Here is a 27,130-nt window from a genome sequence, read left to right as displayed (position 1 = left end):
CGGAGCATTCAAGATATTTAAAGAAGGCCCCATGTGGGGGTCAGTTCAATTCAATTCAGTTAAAAAAAAATACTTAATTAATCTCACAGGGAAATGAGAGCTCTCATCTCAGTTTCTTCAAAGAATCCTTATAGAACCTGATTGATGTGTAGCGGTCTTTGTTTCAGATATAGTGTTGTTTTAAATCTCAACACAAGCAGGGCATTTCAATCAGAATCAAAATCAGCTTTATTTGCCAAGCATGTGGACACAAACAAGCAACTTGATTTCGGTTTTGCTTTTGCACTCAACGAAGACAAAATAAATAAAGAAAAAAAATTGCAATTAATTGTAGAATTTAACTACACAATTCTATGCTACACCACAAAACTTTAGAAAGTGACACCAAAACAAGATTGAGGAATTCCATCTATCACAAAAGTCTGCCATTTGGAAAAAATTATGTTTCTCATTCAGCTACAATTAAAGTAGGGTGGACCAGATCAAAACTGAATAATTTAAATATCAAAACTCCAAAATGATTTGATTTTTTATTTTATTTATTTTTTTTTTGTCACAAATCATGTAACAGTCTTATTTAGCCATTCCTGAACAACAACAACATAGTGATTTTCAAATGTTGTTGTATAACAACTTCATTAGTTTACATCTCTAGCAGGTTTTGAACGACATGCATTTTGAAACTGGAAAATGTTGAGAAAAATTACATAATTGTCATAAAGTGCAAACATTCCCTCTTCACAGTTACAGAAAGTTAAAAAAAAAATCTTAATATACGACATATGTCAACATATGTCTGATGTGCCCTTAATTCAATAAATGCAAATGTGCAGCAGGTGCAACATTCATCGCCAAACACACAGACACACACACACACGCACACGCACATGCACACACGCATACACATGGACACACACGCACACACACTGTTGTGGAGCAAAATCTGTTAATGACACTGCAAGGCAACCAGACCAAATACACCATTTGCCTTAGTTTTCATGGCATGAGCAAAACAAACAAAAAAAAAATCTAAGAAACAAAACAAAGTATAACAAAAATTTGTTATACTTTGTTATACTTCATTTGTTTTCTGTCAGAAAACAAATGAAGTCAGCTGTGCCTTACTGCACTAATTAAAGTACACATGTATTCTGCTTAGGTTATCATCTTTACTTGTTATAGTCCTCAAACTTGAACAGAATTCAGTGTTAAATAGAAAACGTAAACTAATCACAAATGAGTTAAAGCCGTTTCCTTCGGACTTGCTAACAACTCCACAGGAACTTGACCTGGTGACATAGGAAAGCTATTCACCAGTAAAAGCTTTGCTAAATTATCATTGTGCCCTTTCAAAGGTTTGATCAAAAAAAATATGTTTTTAAGTTCAAACATCTAATTAGCAGCTGGAAACATTACACTCAGGTTTGATCAGTTTCAGAGGTTGGACTGGTAAAACTGATGCAGTCTGGACTAAAAACCGCTGCAAAAGTTTGGAGAAGCTTGGAGAATTTTAGCTGCCAAACTGAACCGTCCAATAAGAATAAAACAAAGAAGGAAACGATCACCATGAAAAAAAGACAGTGCCAGATTACAAAAAAATTCATCCGAACATACAGATAAATTAACTCGACTTGTAAGCAAATATCATTGTTTAGTGAATCTACTTTGTGGCTTGACTTACTGCAGTGGTTTTAACCACAATGCTATAGCTTGTCTCATTAAATGCTGTTGCTCCCACACTTCCCCCGTCCACAGACACACTTGCTGCTCTAGGCTTGTTTTCAGTCTGCTGTGTGTGTGTTGATTCTACAATTAGTCTTGGCTTTGTCTGCTCTACACTAGGAGAGGATTAGAGTTGTTTATGTGACATTTATTTAAATTGGAGAAATGTTAAGGGGTCTTATTGTGTTTAGAGGTATTCAAATAAAAAGACAAAGAAGTTTGTGTTGTCAAATAAAGACAGATCCAGGGCTCAATAAGGATTAGTCTTTTACTTTGTGACTCTTCAGGCATTCCTTTAGTGAGAGCATGAACATTTTTCTTTTCCTTATTTGACAGCAATCCGTTTCTTCTGCGTCCTCCATCCAAGGAGGAAGGACCAAAACATCAAAATGTAATAGAAATCATGGAAGAAAACCCAGTCAGTTGTTTCAACATCTTAAAAATTAACTGCTATTCTTTACAAGCAACAAAAACTCACTTTTTTTTCCCAGTGTGTTTGAAGGTGCTTGCAGTCTTTTGTCTTTAGAGAATTGGCTGCGGTGGAAAAGTGGCAGAAAGTCTTTAGAGTACATGAAAAATGCTGAATCCCACTTACTACTTTTGGGACGTGGGCTGAATTTAATGGAACTTAAACACAGATATAAGCTTACCAGAAACAATACCTGAAGGAGTATTTAATGCTTTTCCCTGTGTTTTATCTTGCTAAACTGAAATAAGTTTGTGGTTTCTCAATGAAATTAAGCAAGTGTAATCTTAATATTTTTATTAAAACAACATTGTTTGTTGCTGTCTGCAGAAAATGTAAGAAGAAGCACCATGTTGTGGTTTAAAATAATGTGGAGCAATCTTCCTAGTGAACACCAGGGGACGCTAAATTCCCTGATCCAACATGGATGGGCTATATAGACAGTTTTAATCTCTGGTGTTACTTCAGAAAAACAACAAGAAACCTAAAGTGCTAAGCATCTTTTACTCGTTAAGATGATCTGTTTTTAATTCTTTAAACTTGCAGCTGAAATTAGTCTGCATTATGTCAGAATTTATTTGCTGTCTGAAAGCAAACAGTCACAGATATGTGACTAAGAAACAGTATTACCTGCAGAGACAGTCTAACTTCTTAACTATGCTTGTTCTGGAATGAATGAATCTGAAAACAAAGAAAGTTCAGTTTTTCATTTTCACTCACAAAGCTAAACTATTGCAGCTTTTTAAATGAATTAGATCTCATCTGTGGTCCACATCCTACAGATACAATTTGAAAAAAATAATAATAATTGTAGACACACTGTGCAAGGCTCACTTGCCTGAACTGCTTTAAATTTATCTAGATGCAAATGATTTTGATCTCTGCTTTGTAAATGATTAAAATAACCTGTTTGAGTTTTAAACTTGCGCTAATCTCACTACTCATGAACTCTTATCAGTGCTGGTTGTTCAGGAAGCTGCACCTCTGGAAAAAAAAATGTGTCAGATTTTAATACCAATGGTATATTGTGAGTTGAAAAGGAAAATGTCAAACTGTCTGAGTGTGGGTTGTGTTTTGACAAAGAAGTCAGTTTTTAAATGTCAAAGCTGAACTGTAAACGCACCACTGAGCCATTTAGCATCTGGGTCATGGATTCGAAGGTCCGCACCGAAGATGTCTTCGACTGTTACTTTCTTCTTATGAGCGAGGCTGTCATCTTCACCTGTCAAATGCATCAGAGTTAGATAAATAAGCATGGATATATTAAATGCTTTACAAACTCTTCTGCCGAGGAAATAAAATATACAGACTGGCTTAATTAAGACACATGACCATTGTTTTTTTCTCTCTCTCTCTCTCTCTTTATCTGTTGGTTTATCTCAGTAAAAACAACCAAGATTTTGGCTAGAATTTATAAAAGCTCCAGGGATTTTGAGGTCAACTTTTAAATGCTTTCCTTCAGCAATTTTCAAAGAAAAGAATGTAAGAAGATCAAGCTGCTGTGAGATTCTCATCATTTTAGCATAGTCTGCCTTTTCGCAGACATCGCGGTAGTTCTAACATCTGTTCCCTGCCTTAAACTTAGAAAGTAAAGCAAAATGCAAAGAGAAAAAGAAAAAGAAATACCATACCATACTATACCAACTTTATTTATAAAGCACTTTAAAACAACCACAGCTGATACAAAGTGCTGTACATCAAAACACAACATAACAAAAAAAAAAAAACATAAAATAAAAACTTACAGTTTAAAAACAAAAACATACAATTTAAAACTAGATCCCACTAGAGTTGAAAGCCAAGTAAAATAGATGGGTTTTAAGACGAGCTTTAAAAGTGGACAGTGAAGCGTTGCTCAATTGGTCTGTGAGTAGCATGCTGGGGTTTTTATCTAGCAGAAGGTTGGCAGCGCCTTGTTAACCCAAAGGTCAAAATGAGACCTGAAGCTGGTAGATGAACCGCGGTTTGAACAAACGACGGGGGGAGCCAGGCCAGCAGAGAGGAAAAAAGGCCAATATGTAAAGTCTTACAGAGTTTTCTGTTGCATCTGAGTTTAGAAACAACAGCTATCACAAAGACTGACAGCCTGGTATTATTTTGCAAATGGATAATTAAAATCTTTTGACAGGCCTCAAGTTGTTTGCGAGCAATAAATGTGTGAAGCCACGTCAAACACTGTAAAGTGTTTATCAGCATATAAGAAATCAGAGAAATTCTCTCCTCTTGCAAGCCGGGGTAGCATGAGAAGGCTGATTTGTGGAGGAAAATTGGATCTGACATCAGGCTGGAGCTGCTACTGCATTATCATCCCAATTAATACAGGCATGAATGGCACTGAACATTAAAAGACCTTTTATCCAGTGAAACGATGAGCCCGTCTCTGTGCATCAACCAGCACAGAATCACCATCCAAAGACCTGGTGTTGTCTGTAAAAACGCGCCCCGCTGGAAGGGGGTCATCAAATTAAAATAGCTTGCCTGAGCTGCAGGAACCTGCAGAACGCTGCTGCTGTGACAAATCATATGAGGTGAGTTTGCAGGCTGCAGGGCTGAGTGTAAAGTCAGCCATGGGTGCAGGGAAACGTGTGTATTCATGCTCCTGAACAGGTGTCTGATCTTGTCCCCATGGTTACATGGCAATTATGAGTGTTTCACAAATTTAACCGATTCCCATTAATCTGGAGTAGCAAAACAGTCGACAAGTATCAAAAAAGATAAACATCCCTTCCTTTTTACAGTAAATGTTATTATTTTTTTTAAATATGATCATTCGTTTTCTTATTACAGCTCCAAAAAAAAACATTCTGCTTTCTGATTGTTCCCACAATTTTTAACCTTCAGTGACTATATTAGATAACTCTCTTACAGTTTAATCAAATCATTCAATTTGGTACACTTTAAATGTTTAATCCCATAGTGCAAAATTTTAATTTTTTTTTATTTAAATTATATTCAAAGAAACTATTCATTCACAAGGTCTAAAGCATAATTTGAATTATAATGACAGTGCAGCTACATTTATTGGCTCAACTAGATGTGTCTAAAGTCCTAAAATAAATCTTTTACTGCATTATTGCTTTGACTTCTAATGTGCTTAATACAGTCAGGATTTTCTTAAAGAGTAGCATTATGGTATTTCAACAGGTGACTCCCTCATGAGTCACCTGAATTTATTCAGATTTTATGGCCACAGAATTATCAAAGATGTGCAATTAGCATGTGCCGCTGCCTTTTTTTTATTTTTTTTGACCTTTCAGTATCTGACTGTTCTTCAGTATTCCTGTGTGTTTCTGACAGTGAAATAACAGTTTAAAGGCCAAACAACAAACTCATGTCAAACCCCGTCACCGCTTACTTGATGGTAGTAAGAGTGGCAAAAGTGACCGCACTTACAAACACAAAATTTCTGTGATAAGAAAGTAAAATATGGAACGACTTCAATAAGCAAATACATCATGAGGGAATATGATGGATTCCAGGCAATGGCGTAATCAATATGCTAATTTGCGATTTATGTTATGACCTGTAGACACATACCCTTAAGCTTCAATGCAGACAAAACATGATCAATCAACTATTAGTTCAACTTGGAGCCGTGAGCTTTGCCAAAACTGTTATTGTTTCGAAGTATGAGAATAAATTAATTCATCTTAACTTGGCTGAGATGAATCTAGAACCAGTTATCTTGTTGTAGGAACGATTTGTTCCCCAGAGAGACAGAAAGTCATAGTTAACACATTAGTTCAAAGAAAATTGGATGATTTTATTTTTTTTTCCATAACATACATAAAATATACCAAAATACTAATTTAGAAAATAAATATATTAATTAAAACTAAAGGTTTGATATTTCTAAAAATAAATTCAGAAAGAATATATGAAACGCCATTTATGTTAAAGGTTTGGAGACATCAATGCAGAAAATGAGGCCAACACTGCATATGTAAAATGGTGTGAAATATGCAGTCAAATGAAAAATTTAAAGTTTGGTGCAACATTTTTTTTAAGTACCTTAGACGTTTAACATTTTTGATCAGTTTTCATAAAATTTTTACAAAATGTTTAAACTACACATATTTTGTCACTTAATGCAAATCAGTACATTTGAACCTGTATTGTTATGCGTCATTTGCCGATTAGAAAAATTAAATTAGAACACATGCAGTATAGAAACTAATTGTTTAAATGTCAGTAATAGATTTATGGTAATATCCTGAGTTAAAAATTTGACCCAGTTCATCTGCAGTGGTGGGAAGAATTGGAGCAGATATAATGACATATTTTAATGCAAATCACACCAGCTGACACAAGCACGTCTCAGGGGATAAAAGTTTACAGCGTGCTTCCTTTATGTTCCATGTTTTCTCGCATGCAGTTCTGTGAAAAGATGAAACTCTGATGCCCGGTGTGATAAAATAGCGCAGTTAAAAGATGTCGAATAATCATGTCTGGTTGAAGAGTGAGGAGATTTTCCTGCAGTTTGAGTAAACCCACAAGATTTGTCGTCATTTAAAGAGCAAGAAAGCGCCTCCAGAAAGCTTGAAATGCAAGTAAATGACATGTAAAAAATGCACTATTTATATGCATCACTAGGAGGTCATGTTGTCTTGCATTATAAAGCAGAGTACTATTTTTAAGGAAGTGTTGACTAAGCGGCAGAGTTTTGTTGTGTGATACATACTTGGGGTCAGTAAGATAACAGAGGTGACAATCAGAGAGCATATGATCAGGATAACCAGGAGGGCGATTGCTATTCCCTTCCAGTTCCTCTGAGGCGGCGCGCTACCCACAAGGTCCTGAAATGACAAAAATATGACATGACAAACACATGCAATGTTAATCGACATTTTAAATCTTACAAGATTCTTTGTTCTCCTGACAGCTTAAGTTGATCAGCTGAGTTTAATGATTCAGTCAAAATAAAACGCCTATCTTGAAATAAAACTTTTCTAAAAAAAAAACAAAAAAAAAACAGAACATGTGACTTTTCAAGCTACAGTTTCACCCTCCCTGTTGAAATAGTACAAACAGACAGATATGAGCACATAACTGGTATTGAGGTGAAACACTACTTTGTCTGCTTAAATTAGTGCTTTTCAACTCTTGCATATGACTGCAGTATTTTTTTTAATCAAGCCTACCAATCTTCACAATAGGCATTGATCACTCTTTTTGTTTTGCATAATTCACTACTTTAACTTCTGCAAGACACCATTACGATGTTTTCCATCCATCTTCTGCAGTGCGTCGCTTTCTTCAAAAACCTTCCTGGTGCACTCTCTTTGGAATCACAACCTCAGTCTGAATCCAAAGTGAAGAACTTCCACAAACCCAAACCCGGAGCAAAAGAGACCATCGCTTCATAAAGAGACCATAAACCAAACGACAGTATCAATGCTGTCCTCTGTGGCCAGAGGAACACGTCCGATCCAGATTTACTCCTTGTCCTCTGTGGATTCTGATGTGAATGCTTACGTTTTTAACAACCTCAGAACGTGAAACATATTCTTGCGTTTTAATCATAAAATGATAGAAAATCCACACTTCTTACAGTACAGTTGCAATGCCTTGGAAAGGCTCAGAAATGCTTATTGGAATGAATGTGAATATATTATGAGCATGATAATATACTAAAATAATATGTGGTGCATTTTGCCAAAGTGCACCACAGAGTGCCACAGAAAGTAATTTCTGCCTGTTGCCATCAGGCTTCACAATGCCCAAGTCTGTGCTAATTGATTCTATTTGTTTCTGTGCTCATTTATAGGTCATTTATTGATTAATATATTGCATGTGATTGCTTGTTATTTATTTATTTATTTATTTGTTTATATCTAGTCATTTTGAACTTATCACTCTTAGGTATAAATACATTTTACAACCTTTGTATTTATTACCTAAGATGGAGTAGCTTTCAACAAATAAGCAATTTCCCCTTGGGGATCAATAAAGTCTATTCTATTCTATTATATTTATTTTTGATAAATACAAAAGACTAGAAGGTCATTGGACAATAAAGTCATTTAAAATAGCCATGAGTTGCATCACAAAAAAGTAAAATATAGCCCCTTCACAAACACAACATTTTCACGAGACACTATGATCTATCTCCCATAATGCCTCAGGATGACCTTGGATGCACTTGGTGTTTTAAAATTCATCTCATCACACATAAGACACAAGCATATTGTGCCGCCGCAGCTGGAAAGCAGAGATTGGCCCATTCTCTGACAGACAGATGCTTACAACTCAACCACTTTTCGTGCACTATAACTCTGCAATCATTGAGCCGCTCCCTGCTGCTCGCGTGCGAGGAGTCCCCGCAGCTTCGCCTGATAGCTGGAGTGGAGCGACGGCTTCAGAGCAGGCGCAACGGGCAGAATAATGAGCCGCTCCCCTAGCGCAACCCAGCAGATGGTAGATAGCTAATCAGCACTGTTTGAGGCACATCTACTGGACAAATCCACAGGACACAGAAAACATTTTAAGAGCAGACATGTGGGAGGCGGCGGACTGGTAGCCAAAGATGACTGGCCCAAACCCAAAAGCATATGTCTTCAACTTTTTTGGTTATGGAGGCAATCTGAGTGCTGTTATTGTGCGATTCCCCTGGCACAAACACACACCATCAACCACTTGTAAACATATTGTGTCCATTCGAAACAGATGGTCTACTAAGCAGCAATGGATGAGAGCTAAACGCCAATTTACTCAATGTTCAGCCTCGTGGCATTGTTGAATGATTTACTCTGCCATCTCTGGTACCAGTCTGTAGATAAATGATAAAAGCCTTCTACTGAGGAACCGATTTCTGATAAATGATAGACAGACCAGTTCCATGATAACCAACAAGTCCTGCTTTTGTTCTTACAGCATTGTTACCATGGAAAATGTGATTGAATGACTTTTCTTTTAAGAATGTAACAGATAAACAAAGTACTCCAAATTAAATTGAATTCATTTTGTTTCTTAAACGCATGCACTTCAACTCATCTACCTTCACTCGAAGCCCTAAATAAAAATCTGGTGCTTCATTCACCTTTCAAGGTCATCTAATTTAAAAAACAAAAACAAAACCTGACTGCACCAGTGGGGAATCTAAATGTCACAAGGTATAATTAGATTTATAGCTGTCATTGTGTGAGGGTGGGGGAGAGGAAATCAATCAAGAAGCAAAAGGAAGACGAATAATTTCTTAATGCAGGTCAGAGACAAAGACCTGAAGAGTAAATACTTGGAATGGGTTATGGAAAGACATGGAAACTCTTTCACTTTCCCAGAGACGTTACCCTGCAAGATCCCCAAAAAAATGATCTCTGTGGGAAAACAGAGATCAAAACAGACTGGATATTTTAAATGATCTTTGTAAGATGCTTGACTGGCCTTAAATGAAAAAAGATATCACAGTAAATACCAAAAATTACTTTAACCAAAGTCTTAAGTACCAAAACACAATTCTCAAAAGTAGCAGTGATACGGTGATGGCAGAGTCGTCCAGTGGAAATAATAAGAGATGAGAGTAAGCATACCACTAAGGCATCGTTAAAGTGACTTAGAGTCACATTTAAGTTCCTTTGAGTGGCCTAGTCAAAGCTAAGACATCAGTCTAATAAGTTTATATGAATGCCGTGAACGACACATTAAAAATGTCCCGAATTCTCTGTGTTTTGTCATATTTGCACGGATTAACAAGACATTTAAGTTACTGCTAACTTTAAAAAAAATAAGGGTTACCTGAATTTTCTCCCTCTTCCCCTTCTCCTTTTTGTTAACATATGTTTGCAGCTAAAGGGATAAATGTCATTTGTAATTTTTTGCATCAGCGATTTCATTAGTTATCCTCAATAGCCTATAATAACTGACAGATAATTTTAGAAGAAAGACATTTTCTAACTTCACTAATGACCTAAAAGCACAGCTATTCACACCCACATCCAACCGATTTGCAGCAGCCTTGTGTTTTAATGAGGCTGTGTTCTTCCTAAAAGCAGATCTGGTTTTAGCAGGGATCCAGGTCAGCCTGACGCTTGTAGCGGAGAGGCTGCCAGTGGGAAGTGAAAAGGTGACTATAAACCAACACTGATAGGTGCTCCTGTGTCTAACTCAGCAACCTGGCTGTGCCTGGTACCAGACCTGGGATTCTAATGAACAGTTCAGACAATAACTACTCCATTTTTTTTTTTTTTTGCCTACGTGGCATTAAAAGCTCATTTCATCAGGTTAATCCTGTTTAGGTGTTTGCACTGGTTCATTTACATACTCATTCAGTAGACCAGTAGTCTGATCAGGAGCAACATGTTGCCTCCAAAGTGGAGCTAGTCAATTTTCCCCAAAATGCCACAGATGAGAGTAGTTGTTTTTTAAACAAAAGGCAATAAAAAAGGTTGTTTACTGCAGGATTCCCATGCATTTGAATGACAATAAGAAGATGAGTGTTTTTGTTGTTTAGTTATTTATTTTGTATTAGGATAAGAACTGCATGACGTTTTCCAAACAAAAAGTACATTTGGATATTTTATTATTCCTCCACCCCATTCATCATATATCGTACATTTGACACACTTTTTCACAAAAGTCCTCACTGTTTTCTCCGTCCGATCCTAATTATGAAAATATTTTGAAGAGCAAGTTTGTTTATGGAGACTTTATAATAAATCTTATTTGTTTTTGGTTTGCTTAATTAAAATGGATTTAAGATGTCTTGTAGTTCCAGTGTTAAATGCTCTTTAGAAATTATGGTCTAAGAATGTAGGCTGTACCTACATTCTTAGAACATTTTATGCTATTAGTTAACAATAGTCTCAAAATGACATTTATGGTAATAACTTCTGGGACAACTTATCGTCCAGCAAAATGTGTTACTGTGGCAGGCCTGGTCATAATTCTTCCATCCAATGGTAGGATCATCCACATGTTCGTACTATTAAAACTTTATTCCTTAGAGACTTGACCTTGTTTTGGGTGATGCTGCAGGTCAGGACAACAGGATATCTGACATTTTGAATTTATATAGTACGGAGACATCAGGCAGGATTTGACATGTACAAGTAAACTATTGAGTTTGGATTTAGGCCAAATAATAAGACAAAATTGTGAATGTTAAGATAAAGCCAAAACAAAAGTATCCAGATAGGCCAGAGGTCACATATCCTGCTCTCAAAGTCCATAAACAGGCCATTAAAAATGTCTGCATCCCACCTGAGCTAAATATTGAATCATAAATTGTTTATTCTGCTTATGAGCAAGCTTGGAATAATTGTACCTATATCCACTCAATGGTTTAATAAATACCCTTTCAGAATAAAATGTAAGGCTTAACTAGAGGGCTTCTGTCTGGAGGTTTTAAATTAGAGGTCACGATCTGTGTGCACAAACAGCAACTTTCCACATTAATCTTCCCACTCACAGATACTGAGGAGCTCCAGCCACCCATATCGGTCCAGCTGTTCATAACCGTGTTACCAATTAGGCCTGGTCTCCAACTGCCTGTCGTGGCGAGAGTGCTTATGGGGCAGCTCAGCGAACCGTCCACAAGTTAACGAGGGGTCCATGTACACGTGAAAACGAGACAGCTCGACTGTTCGGCAGAGAGCGCTCGCTGCAAGCGTCTCTGAAGCCTCCAAAATGCAACGCTGCCAGTTACTTTCAATTAAATGCTAAAAATGATCCTGTGTTTTCTTTGCCTTTGTACCTCTTGTCTCTGCAGTTTGCCTAACAGCAAGGCAAATCAATACCGGAGCCAGTGAGTACACATAGAAAACCAGCAGTAGCATCAATAAGCTGATTTATTGCTGCAGAGGAAAAATGTGTTCAGAATAAGGTGAACATCCAAGATCTAAATGATCCTGTTTCCCATACGATATCATACTTTGATGGGTGAGACATGCCGATGCCGACCTCTCCCTGAGCTAGATACTGAGCCGATACTTTGGGAGGTTTGCAGATAACGGCGCTGTTCCTGCTTCTGCTGCCTTGTGATCTAAAAGTGACGAAGAGTTGAAGCGCACCCTCAGAGAGGTGTCCGGTTCACTATGCCTATGTAGTATATAGGGGTATCTATAGATATGATATGTTGATCTACTTGCTATTACTTTGTTTCCAAAAAAGCTCAGATATAAGCTGGGAATGTAAATGTGGATAAGGAAATGGCAAGTACTGTCAAATGAAATGTGAGGTAAAGTCACTTTGCATGAAAAACTTTCAGTTATGCTCTGGGCCCTGTTATTTTGTTTTATGATGTGGCATAACCAGGTGAATGACAGATATTAATTACAGTGTTTTTGAATCCCTCAGAGAGAGATTCAAAAACAGAATAAAAACATATCTCTTTAAACAAATTCCAGGTAAATGTAGCTGGTGATTACACCTCAAAATTAATAAAACATGCACATTTTCATTACCTTTAACAAAAACGCTTGCTAGTCATTTCACCCCCTCCACCATGTTGCACTTTTGCACTGCTGGTTGTGTCTCAAACAACTTTTTGGACATAAAGATGAGCTGCTTTTAAAGGAAGCTGAAGGTAACAAGTGTTTATGTCTATTAGCATAGTTAGAGTTAGTTTTAATCAGGGTTCCTAATCTGTCAGATTTTACCTGAACATAATTCTTATTAAAGGCACAATAATTGAAATAAGCTGCAATATAACATATGTTAAATCTACAATTTAAATAAATACATTTATTTGAATTGAACATTGTAGTAGCCAAACTCATGCATCATGGTTAAGTGCATGGATTTCTTTTAATAAGTATGAAAAGAAAGTAGACGGGGAAGAAATGGCAATGTGTGGGCACAAAATTGGAGTATTAATATGCAACGGGGTGAACTAAAGCCCATTAAGAAAGATAACTGAGTTTAAGATACAAAGGGAATGACAAAGAAGTGCCGAAGTATGCACTTATACCATGGGACAATAAATACCCAACTTACTATATAAATACAGCCTACATTTGAAAAATAATGTACAGAATCTCTGCAAGAAATCCTTTCCTATGTGGGAATGATTGCAGGGGGAAAGTCGTGAATCTCTTGCTTTCTTTTTCAGAAAATGTTTGCTTGCAAATAAGAGGGTGGTTCTATTTTTGTTGGTGCAAAAGAGACTAGTCCAAGAGTTAAAGCATATTTGCCATTTTTGATGCATATATTTATAATCCCCATGTGTGCCGCTGGCATTTACAGTGTTACAAAGTAGAATAATAAAGCAGCTAAACGAGTGTATTTGATAAGTGAAGAGGTGACCCAGTTTTCTGACAGTGGCCACTTTTCTGCACTTTTAATCAGCTGTCTTGGTGAAATCTCCCACAGAGTGTGGATATGAATCTGATATGTCATCAATGTTCTCTGAAAACACCATCACTGTCAGAAAACACAGAAAAAGATACACAACATGTTCTCTCTTCCAGCTACGATCTAAAAAAAAAAAAAAAATATGTAGACAAATGTGTCGCTTTATGATTCACCCAATTTCTGTCTTTCTATTTCTAATTCCGAAAAAGGGGGTAAGAGTCAGACTAGAAAGTAGCAGAGCGTGTTTTAAAACTGCACTTTACTCTCAAACAGTCTGCTGTTATTAAGTATATACACTCTGATTGCTTTGCCTGTGCAGAGGGGTTTATCTCTGTGTGAAATATAGAGCGTTTCACCCACCTACTCAGGCACTAAAACAAAGCTCCAAACTCAGGCTGAAGTTGCTCACATAAAAAAATGTATAAAAAAAGATTAGCATTGTTTCCAGAATAATCCCACACAGGCTCACAGAATCCATCTTTGCGTTCTTAGATGTGTTTAAGCAGCTTTCACTGCCTTGAAAGATTATTTGCCGACTTACAGAGTTCTTCTGTTTTTTACTTTTTTAATAGTTTTCAAATGTAAGTAAAAAAAGCTGGCGCTATGTGAAAAAGTAATATTAAACCTAATGTTGAGTGGTGCCATCCTTGGTGTAATTTTTTCTTCAATTTCCTCATGTGGAGGGCGTCATGTGTTGCTTTTTTGAATCTTGTTGCTTGTGTCACTTTATCATTCATTCTAAATTGATTTCTTGACCCAACAGGTCAGGCAGTAATCTTGGGTGTGGCTCATAACATTGAGGCAAAATGATTGGGTTAATCTTTTAATCCTTGATTTAAAAAGAGGACATGTATATTTTCACAAAGGAGAAGGTTGGTTTGCACAGCTCTGAAAACAGCTCTTGTATCATCTTTGGCTGGTAAGAAAATGAGTTTGATGACTTGAAATATGTAAGTTTAAAACCTGTGGGAAATGTTTTCAGTTATTTTCATTTTGACCATCGTCTTCTAGGACCATGCATCGGTGCTTTACAACAACAGGAGGCGCATCAATATATGAAAACAGCCATTTTCACCTCCTCTCCGCAAACGCTTCTAAATAAATCCAGGCCATTTCAGCACTGACAGCTACAAAGGACAGACAAATCCCATGAGGAGAGTCAACAACATTTCTCTCTGTCTATTTGTTGCTATTTCCATTCTGTTTTTGGAAGAAAAAAAGCTCAAACAATGGCACATCTTTTAAGGTCAAGCTTCCTTTACCCCCCACCTCTCACTCCGTCTAATCCCCTCTCCCTCCTACCTCCCCTTTGTCTAACCATCTCTTTGTCTCTCTGCTGAAGTGTGAAATGGATCTTTCCTGATCTCTGAGCACCTGGTTTCCAAGGGAACCAAGAGAGTTGTTTGAGTCAAATTTGCAGCAAAGATGGAGTCCGCTGGCGAACAGTACAGCAAGAACTAATATTGCTGTTAAGTGTGGGAGGAAGCATGGGGTCTGAAGAAATAAAGTCCTCACAAAGACTCCAGAAAGACAATAGAGAAGAGGAACTGTGGCAACAAAGGCAAAACGCTGCTGTCTAAAGATACAGGACACTTGACACATGATATATAGCACTGCTGTAATGTAGTCACTGTCTAAGAGCAGCAAACCCGAGAGCAAAGCAGCAGTCTGCAGACTTGGGGATAAACTTTTTCTCTGGAACGGCATCAATAAATTATGTGCATTCATGAGTGAGATTAAGAATTCATGCAGCCTGCCTTTTGCTTCGTGAATAGCCGGGCATCAGCCTGTCTGTAGATTTAACTGTCCGGTCTTTGAACACTTTTGGAAAGTCGGGCTCAGAGGGACAAACTCAATTGAAGCTAAATAAAGGCAAAGAAGAATGTGGCTCAGGTGGTGAAAATCAGCTTCAAAAGGACAGTAAGAAAGACCTGTGCAGAAGCAAGTCCCACAAATTGATTGTGACACTGTTTCCCCTTAAGGCTACATATGTATATAATATATATGTTTATATAAGACCTGCAGTGCAGTACGGCGGGAAAACAGTACAGAGAAAAAACTATTTGATAAGTACAAGTAATTTAGCAGTTTAATGATTCTATATGCATTAGGTGAAAGGGACTTTACGTGCTTATTAAGAGATCATACATTTTTCTTTTTTGCCTGGATTACTGTAGAATGGACTCCTCTTTCTCAGATTTCTTACAAAATTTTGGAAGCTTTTTACCAAGACAAACATAGAGAAATACACCACTGCGTTTATTCCTACTGGCTACGTATAACATTTTCAATTAATTGGGGCCTGCCATAAGCAATGCATAGTTTTTAAATGCTACTGACCTCGTTTGTAGCCTCTCAACTATGGATGCCATGTTATTATTAAAATTTTCAAGCCATAGTTTGTGACAAAGGCGAAAAGGACTTCTGTTTTATAGCTTTTATGTCACTCTCCTTTATTGCTTTCAGGCACGTAATGTCACCTTTAAATTCTTTTATGTAATCTGTTCACTTTGTGAAAGCTCTTTTGGCAAAACTGGGTATGTTCATCTACTCCCAGCTTATTGGAAACAATTTCTTAAACATTATTAGGACAAGCACCATGTAGTTAACACTCATTATTATCAAAAACAACAGGTTGTTTAAAGATGGATAGTTGAACTCAGCTGAACATAACACTGGAAAAACAAGCCGGAGCAGCAGAAGTGGGCAAAAACGGAGTTCATAATTTGGGATTACGTAAATTCTGGATTAGTAACTGCTCCTGGACTTGGTTTGGTTCTTGGCACGTGTGGATTTAGGCTAGCTGCTCATTCCATCACATTTAGATGTGAAAAATCTGTGGCAATCTTCGCAAGAAAATGATTTGGCCTGACCCTGACCAGGTCTGAATTGTTATTCTTACCCAACCCAGACTCTGCTATTCCTTCACAATCACTGGACTTGGGGATAAACTTTACCCTCCATCATAGCACCGACCCATTGAGATCACCTGGACGTCGAGGTTCATACTTTTTTATGATCAACAGGTAATGGTATGGTGTTTGCCATTGCAAGTGCACAGAGTAAATCTTTCACAACATGTCGAAAATATCTTTAAATCATTTAGACCTCTGGCTTTTATGCCATTATCTGAGCCCATATGGAAATAAATGATTTAATAAGTGATGAGATGTTTTTCTCCTCTGTGGTCCAGACACTTAAATCCTTCCAGTCAACTACGCTACTCCCTAAATTGACAATCCCGAATTAAATTAAACCCAGCCAGTGCGTCTCAGTTAAAAATACCGTAAGCGCCGCAATCTTATTATGGATGGCCTCAAAGGAGCAAAGTTGTGCCTATGAAACTTTACCAAGTGTGTGGGAAGGAAAACTCAAGGGATCACTGGAGTTGGAACTGATAATAAGAGAAGCAGACACACACTGCAGGAAGCTTTGACTAAAACATGTCTTTATGAAGGCACACTAATAGTGGGGTTGGAAAATGATTCAAAAATGATTCTCCATCTGAGTTTAAGAGGAAAAAGTCCAAAGTTATTGAAAAAGAAATGTTAGCTATGTGTTCAAAATAATTTAACAATAACATCCCTTCCCACTTTTCTGTTTTTCATGAGACCTAAATGTTTTCTAAAGTGCGTCGTTCATTTGTGCAGCAGCGCTCGGCTCCACTGGGTTAGCAGCAGGTGGTGGTGACTGTAGAGTTTTAGAAGCTTGAATCCATGCAGTGAAATGACAGTGAAGCCAAGTGAAGTGGAACAATGGCATCAAATAATAACCCCCGAGGGACAGGAGGGATCACGTTCTTATGCACATCTAAAATATGACAAATTGCTGTTTTAAACATTGCTCTTTTCCTCTGAGATATTACACAAACAACTTCTCAGTTATTTGCAGTTTTACAAGTGAAACCACAGCTAAGGGCGACTACATGGTGTGCCAGTAGTGAAAGTGCATCGATTCACCGGCTCGTCTCTGCTGAAGTTAATTATTGGAAAGAGTCCTCAAAACAGATGGACAAGAAAATCCATCGCAGTCTATGTGGAATAAATGAATATTAAAGCAGCAGGAAAATGTCTGGAAAAGAATTTAACAGGTTTTGTTTTGTTTTCCTCTCTCTTGTTGTGGAGTGCTTACTGTATCCCCAGAGATGCACTGTCACAATACAAACTTCACCTCTTTACTCCCACTTCAATAGTCGCATATAAATATTTTACCCGAACCTAAAATGTTTAAATTATTGTTTTCTCTTTGTCCTGTGAAGGACCTCAAGTTACGACAATGATCGAGCGAGGTTCTGCTAACTGCCAGCTTGTGACAACAGCTGGTAGCTTGTTCACAAAGCTTTTGCACAAAGCACGCATTGAAATGTGCCACGCACAGAATCATGAAAGTACAAGTACACCAACAAGAGTAATACATCCAAAACAGAGTATTCCACAATATGGAGGTTTAGATCATCTAAACTTGAGAACCAACAAAGGCAAAGTGAGGTTTACAATGCCACAGACTGCCGAGCTGTCATCCGAGAAAGAAGCAGTTGCATATTCAAAAGTATTTTAATGCTTTTGCCTATAGAAAGGAGCAGAGGGAAGCCTTTAATAGCACTTCCTGGCTCCAGCTTCACTTTGGATATCTTTTTTTCCCCCCCAACAGATCTCTTTTTCCCTTATGCTTGCAAAACATCTCTTTCTGCATGGTCTGTGACAATACAAGTCAATGAATGGTTTCAAGCTCAATAAGCCAGAATGGGCACATGCCAAAGATCTCCAATCCACTTGTATCATTTGGCAAGATACCGGGAGGTGCAAAACACTAGTGTTTCTGTGGATAAACCCTAAAAAAAGCTTTTGGAGTGGTGACTGAGACGAGACAGCTGTGATTTTATTGTTAGGGCATAGGTACATCTATCTGCACCTCGTTCCACCTTAGAGTTTCTGTTCATGTCCAATCATTTAGAGGATTTTTTTTAAATCAGAAATGCTCTTAAGTCTCTTAAGAATCAAAAAGTAAAATTTTAAAGGTGATGCATTGTCCAAAATCACCTTTTTTGAGCTTAATTTCATGAAATAGTGTTATCCTCTCAGAAGGCATACCTGGAGTGTTGCTTTGATTCTTTCATGCATGTTTGAAGTATTCTTCAACTTCCCCTTGCAGCCATTTGGGATCCCTAAATGCTTGCTCTCACGAAGCACCGCATATTTCCACAAAGCTCCTCCTTGGAGCTGCAGTCTCCAGTCAAGCTTCCACCTTACAGAGCTCCCCTCCTCCAAAACTCCCTCTCTCAGCTCCTTTAGACTAGTGACAGCAGCAATTAGCAAACACTGTGGCACAGAGCGACATTCTTTTACACTGTACAGTGTGTTGCCCAAGGTAGCATTTGTGGACTTAAAAGTTTATATGTTCCACAGTTTTGTAATTTTGCTCGACAAAACGTCCTAAACCTCAGATGTAAAAGTTAAAACTTCACTTGCCCAGTTTTGTCTAAACAGAGGAGGTCAGTCAATGGCATGCTCTTCCTAGCTACGTCTCCTTTAGCTGCCTCCAGCCACCAAAAGAAAGTTAAATGTGAAGCTCTGAAATAGAATTAGAGAAACTGAATAAATCGCATGGAATAATGAAGAAATACAAGTGCTGTAGTATAAAAGTGGACATGAAAACATGAGAGACAATGTAGAATAGAAAAGCTAACAATGAAAAATTTAAAATGAGTCTTTCTTCAAGATTTAGATCCATTTCATGAAGCCTACAGATGAAATATTTTGCTGATTCTGCCAAAGGACCAAATAGACATATTCAATAAGAAACTTGAACCTGGTCAAAGTTTTTTATCCAAAAGAGAACATTTCATTAAAATTTTCAGCTTGCACCAAATTGTTTTGCTCTTCAGATAAAAATGGAAGACATGCACTCATTTTGCTCCTTAAGAGGAAATGAACCATAGTGAGACCAATATTGCTTTGACATTCAAGTCCACAAATAAATGACAACTTCAGACGGCCTCTTACATGTCGCTCCCGTTTTGTTGCTTTTAATCAGTCTATGAACGAGACAAAGAAAGAATGAAAGAGGGGGAAAAAAGTGTTTTCCCAGAGCATATGAATTACCGCCTGCGTCTGGACAAAACTGCCATCGTATCTTTTAATCATCAGAGGAACCGCAGTGCACAACAACACGACTGAAGCTGAATCACTGAAGAATAGATGAGGTCAAAATACGTCTCTCGCTATTCCTCCACCTTTCTTTTTTCTTTTCCCTCGGCTGAATGTATTCCTGAAAAATATGCAGCTGAAAATTAAATCCACTCCGAGTTACAGGAAAGATAAGAGCTCTATTATGCTCTCAGAATAATTGTGCACAGATGCAGCTTGATGAAAGTTTGAAGAAGAAGAAGAAAAAAAATGGAACTAAAAAGTGGATTTAATGATGGCATATTTGTGTTGAAGTGGGGTGAACTGTTCATGTCGTACCAAAGCTCAGCCAACAGGTTTGTTTTGATGCTGCCTTGAACAAAACAATCAATGCGCTTTGAACAGCGTTCTGTACAGTAATTAAGGAGACGCGTTTTCATACAACAAACTCAACATTAGAGCAACAGCGTACTGCTTTAGGACAGCTGTAGCAACATCATCTGCAGCAATGCAAGGGATAGTTTATAGCACAGCTGCTAAGAAAAGTAAAATCCTTCAATTCACATGTTCTTTAGATTAAAACTGAATGGACTGATTTGCTGTTTAATCTCCACTGACAGCCGGCGGATTCTTGGAGGAGGAGGAACTTTGACTCACAAATGTACCACTGCCTTCCTTTCTTGGCACCGATATGTTCACCTTCTCTCTATCTCTCCATTCTTGCATAATTGAAGAGCATATGTACAGGAAGGTATCTGAAACTGATATTACCAAAGAGCAAGTCTGTTTTTCAGGCAAAAGTACAAACTGTCCATACTGGAAAAAAAACAAGAGAGGACTGAGGTCAGTCGGATATAACATTCATATATGGTTCCCTTTTAGCAGAGGTGAAATGATTGCTGCCTGTGCCGAATAACAACTGAGGATCACGTGTTGCCGCCCCGATGTGCAGACGAGCTCGTGTGCATCTCACTTTCTGCTTCGATTTTCTTTCAAGCTTCAAAAGGAGCTCATGCTCCCTTATTTTTGATCAGAATTTGGTTAGGGATCAGTCGCGCTGCTGTTGACTCTGCAGTTCTGCTTTCATAAGTGTGCAAGTGGGATGCAAAAGTAAACATTTTAGGCTTGAAATGTTCAGAAATAATAGGGAAAACACCATCCAATAAAGTAAACAACAACAAAATGTCACACAATGAAACGCTGGAGAGGCATACAAGGCTTCTCAATTGATGCCCATTCGGTTGCTGTAATGAAAAGCTCTCACTTCAGCCTTTGCAAATGCATTTTAGAGGTAAATACTCGACAATTATCGGCTGTTGCACAACTAAAGCAATAGTCAAGGTCTTCCCTCCACATTTGGGCAAACATGGATTTATTTTTATAGAACACCTTTCAACCTAAATTATGATGCAAGTGTTAGAAGCACGGTTACGTAAACCCAGAAGTGGTCTGGGCGTCTACATGCAGCTTTGTCCTTTTTTTTTTTTGTTCCTCTGTTCCCTCACACAAAGTGCAATTAGGTATGGAGCAGTATGATGTTTTCCTGGTCACATAACCCTGAGTAGAAACATCATGGTTGCCATGTTTTTCGACTAAAAAATGAAATGAAATACACAACATCTAACTGCTTTCATTTATATCAAAAAAGTAAAAGAAAAATCTCAACAAAATCCACAGCTTGATCAAAACATCTATAATAACGTTTTCTGCAATATTTATTTAGAGGCATTTTGACTTTGATGCATGCACTTAAAAAAATGTATACTTACAAAATTTTGCTTACTGCACAACATTTCATACTTTTTTCATGTTGCTCTTCATATAGTAACACTGGGAGTATAAAGTTGATATTAACTGTTTTTTTTTAGCCTGGCTAACTGCTGGCGTTAGTCAGCAGTTAGCCAGGCTAATTAACATGCTGATTAACATGTCGCTGGTGGCTTATTGGTCAGTGTTACCAAGAAGCACCTACAAAAACGATTCTCCACACAAGCTTTTTTTTATTTTTCATTGATAAATATTTTAAATAAAAACTTTAACTCTGTCGATAACATGATAGACAGAGTTAAAGCTAGAGCTAGGGCTATCATAGCAGTGAAATTAGTTGTCACAACTTTATAAAAATGTTGCTACTAGACAATGCTTTTTTTATTATTATTATTATTATTTCAACACCACAACTGACAAGAAACATTTCTAACAGTAAGTTAAGTCTCTCATGTCAACAGGAAATAGGAGTTTTTGTTCAGGCAGCTGACCAGCACTGCGCAGCAACAGATGGGAGAGCCAATCCTGACAGACTCTAGGGTTCATATATCAGGAGAAAACATCCCTGCAGTTTCTCTGGCATAAAAAAAAAAACTTTAATCCATTAGAAAGGAATGACTTAGATTAAAATGCCTTTAAATCTAAGTTTGAATCTACGTCTGCGCAACTTAATCTATGAATAAATTGCGTATTTGATACCACTAACCTTCCGTAATTCAGTTCATGAGTTGCTACAGCTAAATGTAACAGTAAAAACAAAATAGCAAGTTTCTCCTGCAATTGATGTTTGGACATTTTCACTGTCGTGTGTCGTTTATCTTAGCAAACCTCTCCGTAACAACCACTGCGCTCAGCTGTTTTTGTAACGTCAAACAGGCTGTTATTATATAAAAAAAAAAATAAAAAAAAACAACTGTGGCAAAGATGTTGATGCGGAAGTTTAACAGTCTTGCGTACATCCAAACTGAAGCAGGACTGAACATCATAAAAGTAGAAACATGTGAGAGAAAAGTGATGAAACGGGAACAAACCTTCACCAATTTAATATGTGCAGCTTATTTGGACACACGGTTTGCGGCAGTGCTGCGATGTGTCGCTAATGAGGGATAACGAGCGCTAAACGCGTAATTAGGCGAACGAACCGAGCGAGCGACTTCGCCTTGGGACTCACCTGGTCGTGCTGCTGCTGAGCCACTTTTCCCGACCCGTTCGCGTCTTTCGTGGAAGTCATGGCGGTGAATAAAAGACGTTTAGGGATAGAGGGAAAGAGGAGAATACGTCTCCTGCCTGCAGGTGCAGAATAATGAAGCGATAGAGAGAGAGAGGGGGGGAGAGAGAGCGCGGAGGCTAACAGACCGACACACGGAGAGACAGGAGGAGGGAGAGACAGCCGCTCGGAGTGCTGAAGGAGATCCAGTGATTAGGTAAAATAATGAAGGGACCGTGGGCGCAGAGTTCAACAGCAGAAGTGGCTGAAAAGCTGCGTGGCGCTGAGATGTGGGAGGTTCAGCGCGCACCTACCTTTTCAGGGTGCCATCATCACTGACTCCTGGCTGCAAACTGAAATTTGTTTTCGGGTTTGTTGTTGGAAATGTGTGGCATTTAATCAGATGCATTTATTCAAAAGTTGTCCATTTGAGCGCAAATCAGGTTCAATGGACGCGTGTAAAATCCCTTCCAAACAAAAAAAAAAAAAAAAAAGCTGCTGAAAATTGAGTCATTATCTTTGAAAAGGGGGTTTTTTTTTTTTTTTTTTTTTACAGGTTTTTAATTTTTAAATTGCGTGCACAGTAATTAGACAAGTTAGTATTTTGACCATATCATTTCTAGGAATAAAACTGGCTAAACGTGAATGCTTAATTAATTTAAGCATAGCAGGTGTTGTGTAGCTGCATAATGGTGGTGGTCTTCATGGTCAACAGGTTGTATCAAGATCTTCATAACTGTAAGGCACTTTTTTTTCTTTAGGCAAAATGAACCAGAATGAGATTTTTTTTTTTTTACTGATTCTGAAAAAAGTCAAAATTATCAACAGTCTCTCAGAGGGATGCAGCACTCTTGTAAATTGCTAAGATATTGGGGTGCGATCACAGAATCACCAAATGTTTTGTTGTAAATAATCAACAGGGTCTCAAGAAACCTGTTGAGAGAAGACCCTGCAAATTAACTGGCAAGGATTTCAGAGAAATCAACAGGAGGCTCAAAGTCTTCCAGTTCTGTTATATTCCAGAAGTGCAACCTACCTGGAGTTCCTAGAAGTACAAGATGTTCAGAGCTCAGAGACGTTACCAAGTTTTTTGTTTATCATTCTTACTGAAACAGATGCAATTTAAAAAAAAATGAACTGGCAAAATACATTTAGTTGCATAATTTCTCAGATAGCATAGACCAAACAAAGTAAAACTCAGTTATGTCATATGTCTTATGGTAGATTACTACTGAGCACAACGAGTTTTAATCTGCAGAGGAGATGTTTCACTGGCATCATTTCACCCTTGGCAACTCCTTCCTTTTGGGCCGGAAACAAATTTTACATTCAAAATTAACACTGTGTTCTAAGGAGTATGCATTCATTAAGTGAGTGAAACACTGTGTATAAACATTTTTATGTCATTAGCCTTTTGTTGTGTATGGCCAGTGCTTACTCTGTAGCAGAACCACAGATATTTATGAGTCATTTTTCCAAGTTCTTCACCCCTTATCCAAACTCCAAGTCAAGTTGTGAGTATTTTGCCTCCAGTCTAAGTCAAGATCATTTCTTTTTTTTTTTTTTTTTTTTTTTTTTTTTTTGCTCTGTCTAATGGGTGAAATGAACAATATTCCATTAGATACTAGATGTCTGTCCTGTCTCAAACCCATAATTTCTCTTAGTTATAAATTAAAGTAATTAATACTGTCAGAACTGCAGTCGATGGCATTTTAGTTGTAAAGGCTTCCTGTGTGAAGCATTAAATTAGCTTTGGTTAGCTCCTGAGAACACACATGTACAGAAAACACGAAACCCGCTTGGAATTCAATTTACCAAAAATGTCCCTGTTTTTAAAATAAATAAATAAATAAATAAAATATATTTACCCCCTAACAGAATAGCACCCTTTGTGGTGAGCCACATTACTCACATCAAATTGAACCACTGCCTGGCACACCTCCATTTTTTGCTCCACTTGGGTATGGAGAGCCCAAGGTTTCGTCCCTCTACTTGGACTAGCATTAAATTATACCAGTGTTCATTTGCAACTGCTCAGCTCTGAGCTGCAGTAACTGATAATATGGAGACCTGTCAGCTTGTATCAGATCATTATAGGCACTCATTACTGGCAAGACCATTACACAGGAAATGGAAACGGGAATCAATGCAAGACAAAGAAAATGCCTTTGTGCGTTTGATGCGGTTTGATTCATGCGGGATTTGTGGAGTTTGCTGAAGTCAGAACACATTTGTGATTAAAAAATTTTCTCTATACCATACGGTTGATGAAGTTGGGGAGATATAAGTTTTGCATGTAGTGTGCCCATACCTGCAAAAAATCATTTCCAACCACAGCTTCCTGGCAGTTTGCTGTATTGTCTGCCAGTAAAACAAAGCATTGCCGCTGGCCTGGCTCTGGAGAAGCATAGTTACCGTCCTCCCACATCGAGCAGAAATAGTTCCAGTTCTAAAACACTGTTTGTGCTGTAAGAATGTGTCACCTCTATGCATGCACAATCCACATCCCTGTTAGCACAGCTTGTCTGCTTATTTGAGCTATGCACACAACAACACATACACGCACACACACACACACAAAGTGCTCTCCTGCTCGTGAAAGTATTTCCTTAGAAGTCATGCACAGCCTCTGCAGCGCTCCTAGCCTTTTGAACCAGTCATCTGTTAGAGGAAAAGAAACAAACAATCTCAGATACGGAAAAAAAGAGAGTCCACGATGTGAAACAGTGGCACAGGAAAATGTTGCGTATCAATCTGAGGGGGATATTTTCTCTGCATATGTAAAGCAGTGCATTTTGTAGAAGATTATCACCTTTGCAGAGAATAAGTTTGGCTCCTTTCCCTATTATCCTAAACAATGACGACTTCCACAGGCAAATGTACCTCAGAACTAGTTTATATCTGCAGAATAATAATGAACTAAAAGTAATAACAGCCACTTTGGGGGGTAGAGGGGTGGGGTTGGTTAGAAACTCCTCATAAACTCTTTGTTCTGCCATCTAAAGTACCCACTCAGCTGAGGTCAGCTGAGGATCCCACTGATTAACACACTCCCGGTGCTTCCGGTTGTTCTAGAAAGCGTTTCTAGCACAACTAACCCAGAGCCAGCCGGAGGCGTATGTAGACTAAGTCATCGCTTGTGGTCCTTGAGCTAAGCGGGGGGCCACCGAGAGTCCTTAAATTTTCATTTGCCACTTTTTTTTGTTTTTTTGGCTACAAACACAAACTTTGTTTTATTTTATTGGGCTTTTACACTATAGACCAACACACACTAGCACACAGTGGTGAAGTGAAAGGAAAATGATGTAGAGCTTGCAAATAATAAAAATCTAAAAGGTGGAACATTTCAAGAATGAGCCGTGTTTTAAACATACTAAATTCATTCAAACATTAAAAATAAAAGTATTATTAATTAACAACAAAAAGTATAACATTTAGCTAACAAACGTCTTAACGATGGTCACAAGCAGTGCTTTAAGGAAGGTAGTTTGGGCCTCACTTGTTAAACCTTTAAGATGCTGTTTTAAATGCAAACTGCTCAAACAATTAAGCAGTGGTGGTTGGTGGGAGATGGGCTTATTTATTTACATAACCACTTTCCTGTTTAGATGTGACTCAGTGCTTTGAACAGAAACCATAAATAACAGCCCAGCCAAAATAAGCAAAAAACAAAAAAGAAAAATAATTATTTCTTTACCAAAAACAGTACAAACATAATTATTTAAAAACGCAATAAAAATAATATCGTGAAAATATCTTATATAACAGATTAAAACTAAACTACTACAATAAAATAAATTAAAAGCTAAGGTGAAATGCTATGTCTTAAGCTTTTTCCCTCTAGAGACCATGAGTGAACTAACTTCCAGATGGCTCCTAAATCCAACGCTGCTGAGGGGCCCACGCAGCCTTGAGCTGGCCTTGAACTCACCTTGCTTTCTCCTTGTCTTCACACCTTACTGAGTTACAGAAAGCTAAATTGTTCATAACACAGCTGCATAAAAGACAAAACACAATAGAAAAGCACTCCAGCATTACAAAGTTTCATGGCCTACGTTTACCCTGTGGCTGTGTATAGATATAGTTTCAAAATGCAGCAGATTAGCCATGTTTTTGGCAACAACAACACTTTTAAACTTGACTGCACAAAACCCCAACACTGGTTGCACAGTTCATCTCATGGCCTGCAGGGAAGTCCATGAACAGCTTCCTGCCAAGACTAAGTTCAGCACCACTGCTGTGAACAGCTCCACTGCCTGCTGAGCTTGAAAGCCTGTTTAATCCTTTATGTGTGACGGTCACTTCTCTCCCTTTATCATCTGTTCAAGCTCAAAGCAACATGTTCCCAAAAGTTATTTAGTGAGAGATTAAATCTCGCCTCACAATCTGGAGATCTCAAAGAGGTAAAAAAAAAGTCTAAACAAAAAGCAGCAATGGAGATAAATCTGGCATTAAGTGAAAAAAGGAAGGCAAGCAACCGAAGAGCGGAAGAAAGGAGGCAGGCTCTGGTAAACAAAAAGCAAGAGAGGGGAAACATGAGGGATTGTCACGACA

At 37.9% G+C, this 27,130-nt stretch overlaps 1 protein-coding gene across 5 annotated transcripts in view; it reads right to left on the bottom strand.

The window, feature by feature from the left end:
* Positions 1-27,130, bottom strand: part of LOC103143030 (dipeptidyl aminopeptidase-like protein 6) — a 95,958-nt gene that overhangs the window by 25,731 nt on the left and 43,097 nt on the right. For 4 of the 5 annotated variants that reach the window (XM_016674979.1, XM_016674980.1, XM_016674978.1 and 1 more), the window contains 2 exons: positions 6,870-6,984; positions 3,312-3,410 (listed from right to left, as the gene is read on the bottom strand). In XM_016674979.1, the coding sequence (XP_016530465.1) occupies positions 3,312-3,410; positions 6,870-6,984 (214 nt within the window). Of the gene's footprint in view, positions 1-3,311; positions 3,411-6,869; positions 6,985-22,540; positions 22,834-27,130 lie in introns of those variants that run through there. The other variant, XM_007559410.2, reaches the window with a different exon arrangement.

This window comes from Poecilia formosa, unplaced genomic scaffold, assembly GCF_000485575.1.
Source record: "Poecilia formosa unplaced genomic scaffold, Poecilia_formosa-5.1.2 Scaffold104, whole genome shotgun sequence".
Classification (NCBI taxonomy): Eukaryota; Metazoa; Chordata; class Actinopteri; order Cyprinodontiformes; family Poeciliidae; genus Poecilia; species Poecilia formosa.
This window is presented reverse-complemented; position numbering and strand designations above follow the sequence as displayed.